This window comes from Pongo pygmaeus, chromosome 16 (genome assembly GCF_028885625.2).
Source record: "Pongo pygmaeus isolate AG05252 chromosome 16, NHGRI_mPonPyg2-v2.0_pri, whole genome shotgun sequence".
In the NCBI taxonomy this organism is placed as follows: domain Eukaryota; kingdom Metazoa; phylum Chordata; class Mammalia; order Primates; family Hominidae; genus Pongo; species Pongo pygmaeus.
In genome coordinates, this window is record NC_072389.2 from 24,663,441 (window position 1) to 24,678,536 (window position 15,096).

General features: G+C 46.0%; 1 protein-coding gene across 2 annotated transcripts in view; it reads left to right on the forward strand.

The window, feature by feature from the left end:
• The first annotated feature begins 178 nt into the window (after positions 1-178).
• LOC129028675 (golgin subfamily A member 6-like protein 7) overlaps positions 179-15,096 on the forward strand; it is a 28,094-nt gene continuing 13,176 nt past the window's right edge. For both annotated transcript variants that reach the window (XM_063653194.1, XM_063653195.1), the window contains exon 1: positions 179-315. In XM_063653194.1, the coding sequence (XP_063509264.1) occupies positions 307-315 (9 nt within the window). In that variant the 5' untranslated portion in view covers positions 179-306. The remainder of the gene's footprint in view (positions 316-15,096) is intronic.

Consider the following 15,096-nt stretch of genomic DNA (forward strand, 5'->3'; position numbering starts at 1 on the left):
CCAGCAGTCTCACTGGACTGGGTTGCTATCAGAAATGGAGTTGGTGCCCAGTATTCATCCTGGGGTTACGTGAGTTATTTTTATGATTGCTAGATTTGCTTTGGGACGAATGGTTTTCTGTTGAAGTAAGTTTAATAAATGACCTTTCTTAACTCAGTTGCTATTTTACAAATAGGTGTGATGGATGTCAGATGTTTCCTATCAATGGATCCAGATTCAAATGCAGAAAGTGTGATGACTTTGATTTTTGTGAAATGTGTTTCAAGACCGAAAAACACAATACCAGGCATACATTTGGCAGAATAAATGAACCAGGTATGGCAGAATGTTTATATTCTCTCTTCCACCAAATATTAATGAAATACTTATTGTGGACCACAATGTATTGGAATTTGTTATTTTAAGGTTCCTATGTATACGGTAATTCTGTAGAGTGAGTACAGTGAAACGGAAATGACGGTCCTACCCACTGATGACTGGCTGGCTTTTTAAAAAAATCAGGATGGAGTGTCGGGGAAGAATTAGAGTAACTAGGCTTGTTTGCTTGTTTTTCCATAAAGAAACATTAAAAGAATCTCAAGAAACTAGTAAGTGTTTAGTTGCATGGCATGTGGAATTAGTTAGATGGAGAGTGAGGTTTTTCATTTATATACCTTTTACTGTATTTTTCATTGTGGCAAAATATATATAACTTAAAATTAGCCACTTAATCATTTTCTAAGTTTATAATTCAGGGTATTAAGTACCTTAAGTACAGAGTTGCACAACCATCACAACTCTCTCTTACCAAAACTTTTCACCACTCTGATCAGAAACTGTACCCATTAAGCAGTTTAACTACCCTACTTCCCCTTACCCCAACCCTGGTAACCTTGAATCTAACCTTGGTCTCTATGAATATGACCACTCCAGATACCTCATCTAGATGGAACCATGTAAGATTTATCCTTTTGCGTTTAGCATAATGTCTTCAAGCTTCATCCGTATTGTAGCATGTGTCAGAACGTCATCCTTTTTAATGGCTGAATGATATTCCACTGTATGCATATATCACTTTTCTTCTTTGTGAGACAGAGTCTCACTCTGTTGCCCAGGCTGGAATGCAGTGGCATGATCTTGGCTCAGTGCAACCTCCGCCTCCTGGCTTCAAGCAATTCTCCTGTCTCAGCCTCCTGAGTAGCTGGGATTACAGGCCGGTGCCACCATGCTCAGCTAACTTTTCTATTTTTTTTTAATTATTATTTTTTTGTGACAGAGTCTCACTCTGTCTATAAGGAGTGTATATGTTATATACATTTTTAGTTTTAGTACTTACTGAAGATATTAATTATAACATCTATTTTTGACTCATTCAAATCTATTATTATTTAGTATATTCTCTTAAACAATGCAAAGACCTTAGTTCTCTTTAACATCATTTATCTTCATTCTGATTTATGCGTTCTTAACATATTTTAATGTTTTGCTTTTGTTTTTTTTTTTGTTTTTTTTTTTGAGATGGAGTCTCACTCTGTCGCCCAGGCTGGAGTGCAGTGGCGTGATCCTGGCTCACTGCAACCAACACCTCCCGGGCTCAAGCAATTCTCCTGCATCAGCCTCCCGAGTAGCTGGGATTGCAGGCTCCTGCCACCACGCCTGGCTAATTTTTGTATTTTTAGTAGAGGTGAGATTTCACCATGTTGGCCAGGCTGCTCTTGAACTCCTGACCTCAGGCAGTCTACCCACCTCAGCCTCCCAAAGTGCTGGGGTTATGTGCATGAGCTACCACGTCCAGCCAAAATTTTATACATTTTATACAAATACATATCTAACAGAACTATAGAAGACATTCTTTTATGCACACAGAAAATGTTCATAAAATCCAGTCATATGCTAAGTGGGTCATACGCTCAAACAAAGTTTCAAAAAATGTCAAAGGATTTGCCAGGCACAGTGGTTCCCAAGGTGCTGGGATTACTGACGTGAGCCACCACACCAGCCAAAACCTTCATTTTAAAAAAGGCTGGGTCATGCATCATGGGTCATGCCTGTAATCCCAGCACTTTGAGAGGCCAACGCAGGCGGATCACCTGATGTCAGGAGTTCGAGACCAGATGACCAACATGGTGAAACCCCGTCTCTGCCAAAAATACAAAAATTAGCTGGGCATGGTGGCACGCACCTGTAATCCCAGCTACTCAGTAGGCTGAGGCAGGAGAATTGCTTGAATCTGGGAGGCGGAAGTTGCAGTGAGCTGAGATTGTGCTACCACACTGCAGCCTGGGTGACCGAGTGAGACGCCATCTGAAAAAATAAATAAAGGCTGGGTGCCAGATGTGGTGCATAGGCCTAGTTTGTTGACTCCTGTACTTAAGATATAAAACTCTAAAGAACAGTGGGAGGGAGCTTCCCTCTAGAGGCACAGGAGGGGACAAGTTGGTCCCTGAGCAGTGACTTTATAATAACATGTTACACTGTGTTTTTTGTTTTTGTTTTTTGTTTGTTTGAGACAGAGTTTCACTCTTGTTGCCCAGGCTGGAGTACGATGGCGTGATCTCAGCTCACAACAACCTCCACCTCCCAGATTCAAGCGATTCTCCTGCCTCAGCCTCCCAAGTAGCTGGGATTACAGGCATGCACCACCACATCCGACTGATTTTTGTATTTTTAGTAGAGATGGGGTTTCACCATATTGGCCAGGCTGATCTTGAGCTTCTGGGATCAAGGAATCCACCAACCTTGCTTTCCAAAGTGCTGGCATTACAGGCGTGAGCCACTGTACCCAGCCAAGAATTGTTTCTTCTCCTTACCTAGGTAGAGACCTCTTCAGAAATGCTGGGAGATCTTTGGAGAGGGGAGATTTTTCAAATAAAAAATTTAATACTTGGCTGGGCATGGTGGCTCACCCCTGTAATCCCAGCATTTTGGGAGGCCGAGGCGGATGGATCACGAAGTCAGGAGATCGATACCATCCTGGCTAACACGGTGAAACCCCGTTTCTACTAAAAAAATACAAAAAATTAGCCGGGCATCGTGGCAGGCGCCTGTAGTCCCAGCTACTCGGGAGGCTGAGGCAGGAGAATGGCGTGAGCCTGGGAGGAGGAGCTTGCAGTGAGCCGACATCAGGCCACTGCACTCCAGCCTGGGTGACACAGCAAGACTCCGTCTCAAAAAAAAAAATTTTAATACTTTGGGAGGCCAAGGCGGGTAGATCACGAGGTCAGGAGTTCAAGAACTGCCTGGCCAGGATGGTGAAACCCCATCTCTACTAAAAATACAAAAATTAGCCGGGCATGGTGGTGGGTGCCTGTAATCCCAACGACTCAGGAGGCTGAGGCAGGAGAATCGCTTGAACCCAGGTGGCAGAGGTTGCAGTGAGCCAAAATAGCACCACTGCACTCCAGCCTGGGCAATGAGAGTCAGATTCCATCTAAAAAAAAAAAAAACATTGATCTAGTTCTAAACCTCATTTTGAATCCACCCACATTGCTCTGAAATACATTCATCTTTCCTGTGGCTAAAACCTTAAAGCCTTGCCAGTAACTCCCATTGCACTTAAGGAAATCCAGTCTCCTTGTTGTGGCCCCTGAACAGGCTGCTGCTGGCCCACCACGGTGCCTCTAGTTTGTGTAAAATGCATATGTCAACTTATAATAAATCATACAAGGCTTTTTTAGCTCTAAAAGGCTATTATTCACTAGTTGCTGTGTGAATCAGTATTTCTGGGTGCAGTTAGAAGTTATTAGAGTTGATGACCAAGACTCATCTCAACCAGCACGGGGGAGGCATCTGCTCGTTTTATGGTCAGTGACTCTGGGCCTCCTTCTGCTGGGCTCAGTGCTGAGGTGGGTCTGACTCGGCTCAGAGCTGTGCACCCCGGCCCTCCTCCCCAACTTGCATGAGTGCTCTTTAGGATGGAGCCGAACACTGGCTTCTCAAAACCACTTGGCCCCACCACAGGCCCTGAGAACTGATTGAGTCACTCTGGTGGGCTCCCCAGCCCTAGCCAAGAAGGGTTTCTCTAGGGAGCCTGGCCCCCACTCATGAGACCTGGAGCTCCAAAGATTCTAACCAGCGGCCTGCCTCCAGGGAGGAGCCACTCGCCCCCACCAAGCTCCCTTCACAGAGACCCATCCAACAGAGCTGAGGAAAACCATGCCTCATAAATGAATAAATACATAAATAAGGATGCCAGGGACCTATGGATTTTGTAATTCCTGAAAGAGGGCAGAGTGGCTGGCTCACAGCAAGCACAGCAGGAGATACTGCTCCCTGGCCAGGCTGTGCTCTGTCTCTTTGGAGGGAGCCCTAGGGGACAAGAAAATCCAGAGGAGACCAGATCACCCAGAAGGTACCTCTCCACCCCTTCCCTGGAGTTTCTGGGACACGAAGCCCACCCGAGGGACACGTGCCTCCTTGGGAGTTGTACCAGGCCTCCTTCCTGATCTGGCCATGCAGTGGTTTTCAGTGCCAGAAACAGATGAATAAAATAGGCCGTTTATTGGATGTTCTTCAGGAACATGCACATTTCTTTGGATCTTTCCATCGTTTTATCTCTATTTAAAGTTAAATGCTGTGTTATACCAAGTACTGGTAAAGATGTAGAGCTACAAGAATGGTCCAGCTGGCAGTAGCATAAAGTTGTATAAGCACATTGGAAACCTGTTTGGCAGCTTCTACTAAAGCTATATCTATGCTTACCTTCAGAAATTCCATCCTAAGCATGTACACAAGAGAAATGAGTGCATATGTCCACAAAAGGACATATAAGAATGTTCATTGCCATTTTTATTCATAAGAGCCCCAAATGAAAACAACCTAAATGTCCATCAACAGGAGAGTGAATAAGTGGTGATAGTCACATCATGGAATACTACACAGCCAAAAAAGAAAAATGAAGTGGTAGGAACGTTCAACAACATGGGTGAATAGAGGGAGCCAGGTATGAGAGACAGTGCACTGTACCAGCCCACTTAGATGAAGCGCAGGAAGGCAGAACTGACAATGATTGAAGTCAGAAGAGTAGTTTCTTTTGTGGGAAAGTTAGATCAGGAAGGAGCTCTCTGGGGTACTAGAAATCTGCCGTATCTTGGCTGGGTGCAATGGCTCACGCCTGTAATCCCAGCACTTCGGGAGGCCTAGGTGAGAGGGTCGCTTGAGCCCAGGAGTTAGAGACCAGCCTGGGCAACATAGTGAGATCCCATCTCTACAAAAAGTTAAAAATTAGCATGGCATGCTGGTGTGCGCCTGTAGTCTCAGCTACTCAGGAGGCTGAGGCAGGAGGATTGCTTGAGCTCAACAGTTTGAGGCTGCAGTGAGCTATGATTGTGCCACTGCACTGCAGCCTGTCACTTCAGTGACTGAGCAGGACCAGTCGCCAAAAAAAAGAGAAAGGAAAGGAAAGGAAGAAAGAAAGGAAAAGAAAAGAGAAGAAAGGCTGAGTGCACTGCTTCACATCTGTAATCCCAGCAATTTGGGAGGCCTAGGCGAGAGGGTCACTTGAGCCCAGGAGTTAGAGACCAGCCTGGGCAACATAGCGAGATCCCATCTCTACAAAAAATTAAAAATTAGCATGGCATGCTGGTGTGCGCCTGTAGTCTCAGCTACTCAGGAGGCTGAGGCAGGAGGATTGCTTGAGCTCAAGAGTTTGAGGCTGCAATGAGCTATGATTGTGCCACTGCACCGCAGCCTGTCACTTCAGTGACTAAGCCAGACCAGTCACAAAAAAAAAAAAAAAAAAAAGGAAAGGAAGAAAGAAAGGAAAAGAAACGGCTGAGTGCACTGTTTCACATCTGTAATCCCAGCACTTTGGGAGGCCAAGGCAGCTGGATCACTTGAGGCTGGGAGTTTGAGACTAACCTGGACAACATGGCAAAACCAAAAACACAAAAATTAGCCAGGCATGTTGGTACATGCCTGTAATCCCAGCTACTCAGGAGGCTGAGGCATGAAAATCCCTTGAACTCGTGAGCCAAGATCACGTCACTGCACTCCAGCCTCTGTGACAGAGCAAGACTCTGTCTCAAAAAGGAAAAAAAAAAAAAAAAAATCTGAAAAAAAAAAATCTGCTATATCTTCACCTAGGTGAGGCTATCACATACATTGATATATATTGGAATATGTGTGTGTGTGTCTCAGTGTATATGCCAAAATGCACATTAACAAAGATTCTGGCCAGGCACTGTGGCTCATGCCTCTAATCCAAGCTCTTTGAGAGGCTGAGACAGGTGGATCACGAGGTCAGGAGTTCGAGGACAGCCTGGCCAATATGATGAAAGACCTCTCTACTAAAAATACAAAAATTAGCCAGGCATGGTGGTGCACTCGTGCAATCCCAGCTACTCAGGAGGCTGATGCATAGGAATCGCTTGAACCGGGCAGGCTGGGGTGGCAGTGAGCCAAGATCGGGCCACTGCACTCCAGCCTGGGTGACAGAGTAAGACGCTATCTCAAAAAAAAAAAAAAAAAAACATATATATATATATATATTCCATTAGTAAACATAGAATGATTGAATTATAAAAATCAGCATTGTGACCGGATGCCATGGCTCACACCTATAATCCTAGGATGACACTTTTGAGAGGCTGAGGAGGGCAGATCACGAGGTCAGGAGATCGAGGCCATCTTGGCCAACATGGTGAAACCCTGTCTCTACTCAAAATACAAAAATTAGCTGGGTGTGGTGGTGTGTGCCTTTAATTCCAACTACTCAGGAGGCTGAGACAGGAGAATCAATTGGACCTGGGAGGCAGAGGTTGCAGTGAGCCAAGATTGCGCCACTGCACTCCAGCCTGCCAACAGAGTGAAACTCCATCTCAAAAAAAAAAAAATCACCATTTTGTGGTATTTAATTAATTAATTGAGGCAAAGATGGCAATGGATGAAAATACCGTATTAGATGAGAGGATGATGGGGGATGTTTGCAGTGAAGGAGTCAGTTCTCACCACCTGAATTATTTGAACTTAGCACCACTAAAAGTAGAGCAATCAGGTACAGAGTGCCTCCAGACCTGATGAAATAGAAATCACTGACACCATCTAGGTTTCTTTTTTTTTTTTTTTTTTTTTCTGAGACAGAGTCTCACTCTGTCACCGAGGCTGGAGTGCAGTGGCATGTTATCGGCTCACTGCAATCTCAACATCCCCGATTTAAGTGCCTCAGGCTTCCGAGCAGCTGGGATTATGGGAATCTGCCACCACACTCGGCTAATTTTTGTATTTTTAGTAGAGACGGGGATTCACCATGTTGGCCAGACTGGTCTGGAACTCCTGACCTCTAGTGATCCACCCGCGTCAGCCTCCCAAAGTTCTGGGATTACAGGGGTGAGCCACCTTGCCCAGCCTATTTCATATTTTAAATATTAAAAAGTAGAACCTGGCCAGGGGTGGTGGCTCACACCTGTAGTCCTAGCCCTTTGGGAGGCTGAAGTGGGAGGATTGCTTGAGCCCGGGAGTTCAAGACCAGCCTGGGCAACAGAACAAGACTCCATAGTGAGAAAAAAAAAAAAAGAATTAGGAATTTTGTCTAGGATGCTGTTCAGAAGAGTTAGAATAGCAGGCCTGAGACTACTATCCTTAGAGAGGGCTGCTTGCAAAGTTGGCGTCTGGGAACATGGGTTTAGAGAGGCCTGTCACCATTCCCTACCTAATAAGAGTGGCTCACTGTGCCTAAACTGTTTGTGCAGACAACACAGTTTATGTTGCTTTCCTTTATTTATTTATTTATTTATTTATTCTTTGAGACAGAGTCTCCTTCTGTCACCCAGGCTGGAGTGCAGTGGCATCAACTCTGCTTACTGCAAACTCTGCCTCCCAGGTTCCAGCGATTCTCCTGCCTCAGCCTCCTGAGTAGCTGAGATTACAGGCATACACCAACACACACAGCTAATTTTTGTATTTTTAGTAGAGATGGGTTTTCACCATGTTGGCTAGGCTGATGTCAAACTCCTGACCTCAAGTGATCCACCTGCCTTGGCCTCCCAAAGTGCTGGGATTACAATCGTGAACCACTGCGCCTGGCTGCCAATTTCCTTTGCAATGCTGCTGTTCCTTAGAGTGAGACAAGGGTGAACACTGGTGAACACTGTCTGGGGCGGCCTGGTGGACAAGAAGGCATTGGCCCAGGCCCTGAAGGAGGGTCGGATCCGCAGCAAGGCCCTGGTCATGCACGAGTGGGAACCCTTTAGCCTTAGCCAGGGCCCCCGAAGGTTGCACCCAATCTCTTCTGCACCCCCCACGCTGCGTGGTACAGCGAGCTGGCATCCACCGAGATGCCAGAGGAGGCGGTGCAGGAGATCCGCAGAGCCATCACAGGCCGGATCCCAGACAGCCTGAAGAACTGTGTCAACAAGGACCATCTGACGGCTGCCACCCACTGGGCCAGCGTGGACCCCGCCGTCGTGCACCCTGAGCTCGACGGGTACCCTCCGGGTGTGGTGGGCGTGGCCCCACTGGCATCCCAGCTGCTGTGGAAGGTATCGTCCCCAGCGCCTTGTTCGTGTCCCACAGCCTCTCCCCTATGGCACACCCGCCCCACAGGGGCCCCTTCTCCTGGCCAAACCATCAAGCCCAAGGCGGATAGAGACCACACCAGTGACCAGTTGTAGCCCCGGAGGAGCTCTCCAGCCCGGGCGCCTGGGCGGAGGGCCTGGAAACCCTTGGACCAGAGTGTGTGGAGGAGGCGCCTGTGTGGCTGCCCTGGCACTGCAGAGACTGGTCCGGGCTTTCAGGAGGCGGGAGGGGGCAGCGCTGGGCCTCGTGTCGGTTGTCGTCGTCTGTCTTATGGGTGCTCTGCCCTGTGTCCTTTGCCTTCCTCGTTAAGCAGAAGTCAGTAGTTATTCTCCCATGAACGTTCTTGTCTGTGTACAGTTTTTAGAACATTACAAAGATCTGTTTGCTTAGCTGTTAACAAAAAGGAAACCTGAAGGAACATTCGGAAGTCAGTTTCAGAGTTTTGTTTTTTGTTTGTTGTTTTGTTTTTTTGTTTGTTTGTTTTTATGTTGGAATGTGCCCCGGAATGAGGCAGTTGGCAAACTTCTCAGGACAATGAATCATTCCCGTTTTTCTTTTCATGCCACACAGTGCATTGTTTCTTCTACCTGCTTATTTTTAGAATAGGAAAACAAAACAAAGGCTGTTTTTCCTAATTTTGCCATGAATCCCCCCTTGTTCCAAATGAAGACAGCATCACGAAGCAGCTTCAAGACAAAAAGCTTGGGCACTGCCCAGCTTGCCCGCTGCCCATCGACTTCTGTCCTGGGGACACAGAGGGTAGCAGCATCCCCGCCTGCACCAGTGCCATCCTGCTGATGTGATAGGCTAGCAAGATTTTGGTTAAAATCATGTCTGTGATTGTAACCGTCTGTATGAATTATTTTAAAGAAATAAAAATCCCAGAAAGAGAAAAAGAAAAAAAAAAAAAGAAACAGTGAGGCTACTAAGCAGAGTGTCCTCAGGCAGTGGCCTCACAGAACTGCCTGCAGCCCTCTTAAGAGCGGCTTGGCCACTGCAAGACAGGACACAGTCAGCTGGGTGGGCTGGGCCCAGAACAAGTTGATGCTGAGACAACGGAACTTGCACCAGAGATCAAGAACCCTTGAAGGAGTGGACATCTCAGCCAACACCAGCATCCAGGGCTGAGTAGGCACAAGAGAAGACCCACACAGTGTGGCCAGAATGAGCTGGAGGACTGGGACTCAGGCCCCAACACCGCTCCGCCTCTTCCATCCTCATTCTGGTCTAGATCCATATTGAGCTCCTCGCTTGCGAGGTGTTACTATTTCATGCGGTAGACAGATAAAAGCAGTCCACTGTTGGCCGGGCGCGGTGGCTCATGCCTGTAATCCCAGCACTTTGGTAGGCTGAGGCAGGCAGATCACCTGAGATCAGGAGGTCAAGACTAGCCTGTCCAATATGGCAAAACCCTGGCCCTCTAAAAATACAAAAATTAGTTGGGGATGGTGGTGGGTGCCTGTAATCCCAGCTACTCGGGAGGCTGAGGTGGGATAATCACTTGAACCCGGGTGGAAGTTGCAGTGAGTCAAGAAGGCGCCACCGCACTCCAGCCTAGGCCACAAGAGCGAGACTCCGTCTCAAAAGAGAAAGCAGCAACAACAAAAATTCCACTGTCAAGACAGCAGCGTGACCACATGCTACATCTCTTTCTTCTATAGAACATCATTAGACATAGTAAAAAAAAAAAAAAAAAATGTATTTTGAGACAGAATTTCGTTCTGTCGCCCAGGCTGGAGTGCAATGGCATGATCTCAGCTCACTGCAACCTCCACCTCACAGGTTCAAGCGATTCTCCTGTCTCAGTCAGCCGAGTAGCTGGGATTACAAAAAATACATATATTTTAAAGCAGAGTAACAAATTCATAACTAAGCATGGAGTGAAAGAGGGGACCCCCAGGGAATTGAGATGGTAACATCTTTCTTTAAAAAAGAAAACAAAGTGTGCAAAATGGATGTCTTCTTGTCACTTCACACAGCCTACTGACATAGTGCCCCAGCCCCAGACCCCAAACTCACTGTCCTGCTCGGGGACCCCCAGAACACACTGAACATTGAGGGCACACCACCTACTCTCCTATCCTCACCTCATTCATGCAGGAAATGGCTAAATAACTCAGAAGAGAAGCCAAAAAGAAAATGCACACGGGGAACAGGAGAGAGCAGTCTGCCATTCAAAACACACCTAGACAAGCCTCTCATAGCAGACAAGGGCAGAACCAGGAATTAACACATGTGGGGGAAGATATACATCACAAATAGACAGTAAAATCCGTGGAAGAACCAAGGGAATGGCGAAGCAGAATGTCAGGAAAGGACTTTATAATATGTAGGCCTTAGAGAAATAGAGAAGGAACTGAGACGAAAATCAGTTTGAATCCTTGGAAATAAAAAATGTCATGACTGAAATTAACAATTCAGCAATTACTGAACTGAGAGCTGAACAGAACTTGTAAAGAATTGTGTGTGTGTGTCTGTATACACATGCTCACGCACACATACAGAATGAAACTTCAGAATATCAAGGACAAAGAAAAAGAGAAAAAAGGTACCGGGAGAAGAGATGATGAATGATGCATAAAACATTGAAAATCAGGCCAGGCTCAGTGGCTTATGCCAGCACTTTGGGAGGCCGAGGCAGGTCGATCGCTTGAGCTCAGGAGTTCAAGACCAGCCTTGGCCACAATGCGAGACTTTGTCTCTACTAAAAATAAAAAAGTTAGGCCAGGCGCGGTGGCTCACGCCTGTAACACCAGCACTTCGGGAGGCCAAGGCAGGTGGATCACGAGGTCAGGAGACTAAAACGGTGAAACCCCGTCTCTACTAAAAATTAAAAAAAATTAGCTGGGCAGGGTGGAGACTGCCTGTAGTCCCAGCTACTCAGGAGGCTGAGGCTGGAGAATGGCGAGAACTCGGGAGGTGGATCTTGCAGTGAGTCGAGATGGTGGCACTGCACTCCAGCCTGGGTGACAGAGTGGGACCCCATCTCAAAAAATACATAAAAATAAAAAAATTAAAAAATTAGCCAAATATGGTGGTGTGCACATGTAGCCCCAGGCTGAGGTGGGACAATCGCTTGAGCTCAGGAGTTTGAGGTTTTAGTGAGCTATGATCATGCCACTGTACTCCAGCCTAGGCAACAGAGTGAGACCTTGTTTCAAAAGAAACCCCAAAACCAAACAACAAAATAAAATCACAAAAATGAAAATATATCAGATTTCTTCTCATTTTTTAGCTGTATTCTGCATATGAAAGACAAAAATGCAGGACCAGGCCAGGCATGGTGGCTCACACCTGTAATCCCAGCACTTTGGGAGGCTGAGGGAGGTGGATCACCTGATGTCAGGAGTGGGAGACCAGTCTGGCCAACATGGTAATTACATTTTTTATTTCCAAGAATTCAAATGGATTCTTGTCTCAGTTCCTTATTTCTCTAAGGTCTACACATTATAAAGTCCTTTCCTGACATTCTGCTATCACCATTCCCTTGGTTGGTCCATGGATTGTACTGTCTATTTGTGGTGTATAATTTCCCACGTGTTAATTTTTGGTTCTGCGCTTGTCTGCTATGCTAACGTTGAAACAAGGATGATAATAGAACCTCCCTAAAACTGATCTTGTCCTTGTCCAGGAGCTGAACCCACTTTTGTAAGATGAATGAAAGGCCACAAGATTAGGATTTGGGGTGGGGATCCTGAATTCTGTGAAAATACAGGCATAGTTTCTGTAATCCCTTACTGCTCAGGAGTTATGTGGCCAGAGGTCACAAGATTTGTGTCTTCCCCAATGACTCCTGTAGACAACATCACTATTGTGGAACCAAAGATTGGCCTTTTGGGATGTTTCTTAGACTCACCCCACCTGGACTTAACCTGTGGCCTCATCCAGACGTGGACTCAGTACATGAGGACCATGTCCACACCCCTGTGATTGCATCCCCAACCACTTGGGGTAACATCATTAATTCTTTTGCACGTGGAAATCCAGTTTTCCCAATACCATTGTAATTTCCCGGTGGGTTCTTCCTGCTTGCTGCACAGACAAACCAGTTCACTGAGGCCATGTTATTGCAGAAAGGAGTTGAATTAACTCAATGCCAGCCACATGGAAGGACTGGAGTTATCACTGAAATCTGCCTCCCCAAAGGCTCAGAGTTTAGGGTGTTTCAAGGAAAGTTTTGTGGGCAGGCAGGGGACTCAGGAATGGGTGCTCTTTAATGGTTAGGGCTTCTCTAGGTGTGTTCTGAATGGCAGACTGTGCCCCACAGGCAGCACCCGGAGACATCTCTTTGCAGCATATCAGCCCAGGCCTCCAGACTGGCCTCTGCTCGCCTCTCCTGTTCCGCATGTGCATTTTCTTTTTGTTTTAGGCTTCACTTCTGAGTTATTCATTTAGCCATTTACTGCAGGAGTGAGGTGAGGATAGGAGAGTACTTGGGGTGCTCTCAATGGCCAGTGTGGTCTGGGGGTCCCTGAGCAGGACAGTGAGTTTGGGGTCTGGGGCTCAGGTGCTATGGCAGTAGACTGTGCGAAGTGACAGGAAGATATCCGCCTTGCATGTTTTCCTTGGTTTTAAAGAAAGACATTACCATTTCATGTTATATTTGTTTTCTGAGACAGAGTTTTGTTCTGTCACCCATGCTGGAGTGCAAGGTGTGATCTCAGCTCACTGCAACCTCCACATCCCAGGTTCAAGCGATTCTCCTGCCTCAGTCTCCCAAGTAGCTGAGATGACAACCAAAAAGTACATTTTAAAGCAGAGTAACAAATTGATAACTAAGTGTGGAGTGAAAGAGGGGACCCTGGAGGACTGGAAATGGCAACGATAGACTATGGACTACGTTTCTCCCATGGCTGATTTGGCCTATGCCCAGGAATGAGCAAAGACAGCAGGCCCGTGAGACTGGAAGCAAGATGGAGTCAGCCATGCTAGACTTCTCTCACCATCATCTTTGCAAAGCTGATCTCACCATTTATTGAAGTGAATATTCTCTTTTTTTTATTTGAGACGAAGTCTTGCTCTGTTGCCTAGGCTGAAGTGCAATGGTGCGATCTCAGCTCACTACAACTTCCATCTCCCGGGTTCAAGAAATTCTCCTGCCTCAGCCTCACTATGCCTGGCTAATTTTTGTATTTTTAGTAGAAACGGGGTTTTACCATGTTGGGCTTCACAACACACATCAGCCCATCTCCTCTCCTGCTTGGCAGGTATGGTCATGATCCTCATTTCCCAGTTAAAGAAACCAAAACTCCATTATGATGTTTCACCATATTGGCCAGGCTGGTCTCGAACACCTGACCAAAAGTGATCCAAGTGCCTCAGCCTCCCAAAGTGCTGGGATTACAAGTGTGAGCCACCGCACCCAGCCAATTAGGAGTAAATATCCAACATTTAGCCAGGTGCAGTGGCTCACTCCTTAACCCCAGCACTTTCAGAAGCTGAGGTGGGAGGATCACTTGAGCCCAGGAGTTTGAGTCCAGGCCTGGCAACATAGTGAGACCCTGTCTCAACAAAACATTTAAAAATTAGCCAGGCATGGTGGTGTGCACCTCTAGTCACAGCTACTTGGGAGGCTGAGATGGGAGAGTATTTGAGCCCAGAAGGTCAAGTAAGCTGTGGTTGTGTCACTGTACTCCAGTCTGCATAACAGAGCAAGACCCTGTCTCAAAAAAAGAAATCCAAAATGTATAAATAATTGATACAACTCAAAACAAATAACCCAATTTTTAAAATGTTAAAAAAAAACTTGAAGAGACCTTTCTTTAAAGAAGATATAAAAATAGCAAGTAGGTATCTGAAAGGTGTTCCGCATTATAGATCATTAGGGAAATGCAAATCAAACCCACAGAGATACCCCCTCACACCCCTTACGACCATTATCAAAAAGTCAAAAGATAAATGTTGGCAAGAGTGTGGAGAAATGGGAACTTTTGCATGCTATGGATGAGAATGTAGATTGGTACAGCCATTCTGGAAAAGAGTATGAAGATTTCTACAGAAATTAAAAATAGAACTGCCATATGACTCAGCAATCCCTCTCCTCAGCATACAGCCAAAGGAAATGAAATCATTACTTTGTAAAGATACCTGTATTCTCATGTTCACTGCAGTCTTAATCACAATAGCCAAGATATGGTAACAATCTAAGTGTCCATCAATGGATAAATGGATAAAGAGACTGTGGCACACATACACAATGGAATATTATTCAGCCCAGAAAACAAACAAGGTCTTGCCATTTGCCACAAGATGGATGAGGCTGGAGGATGTGATGCTACGTGAAATAAAGCATACACAGAAAACCAAATATTGTGTAAACTCATTTATATGTGGGATTTAAAAGTGTAAATAAATCTACAGAGATAGAGAGTAAAATATTGTTTACCAGGGGAGGTAGGAGAGGGGAGGAATTGGGGACATGGAGGCCAAAGGATACAAAGTAGCAGGTATGAAGGATGAACAAGCCTAGAGATGTAATGTGTGACATGAGGACTGCAGGGAACAAAATTGTTCTGTATGTGAAATTCATGCTCAATGAGTAGATTTCAACTGCTCTTGCCACAAAAGCAACAAGGAAATGGGGAACTATGTGAAATGATTGGT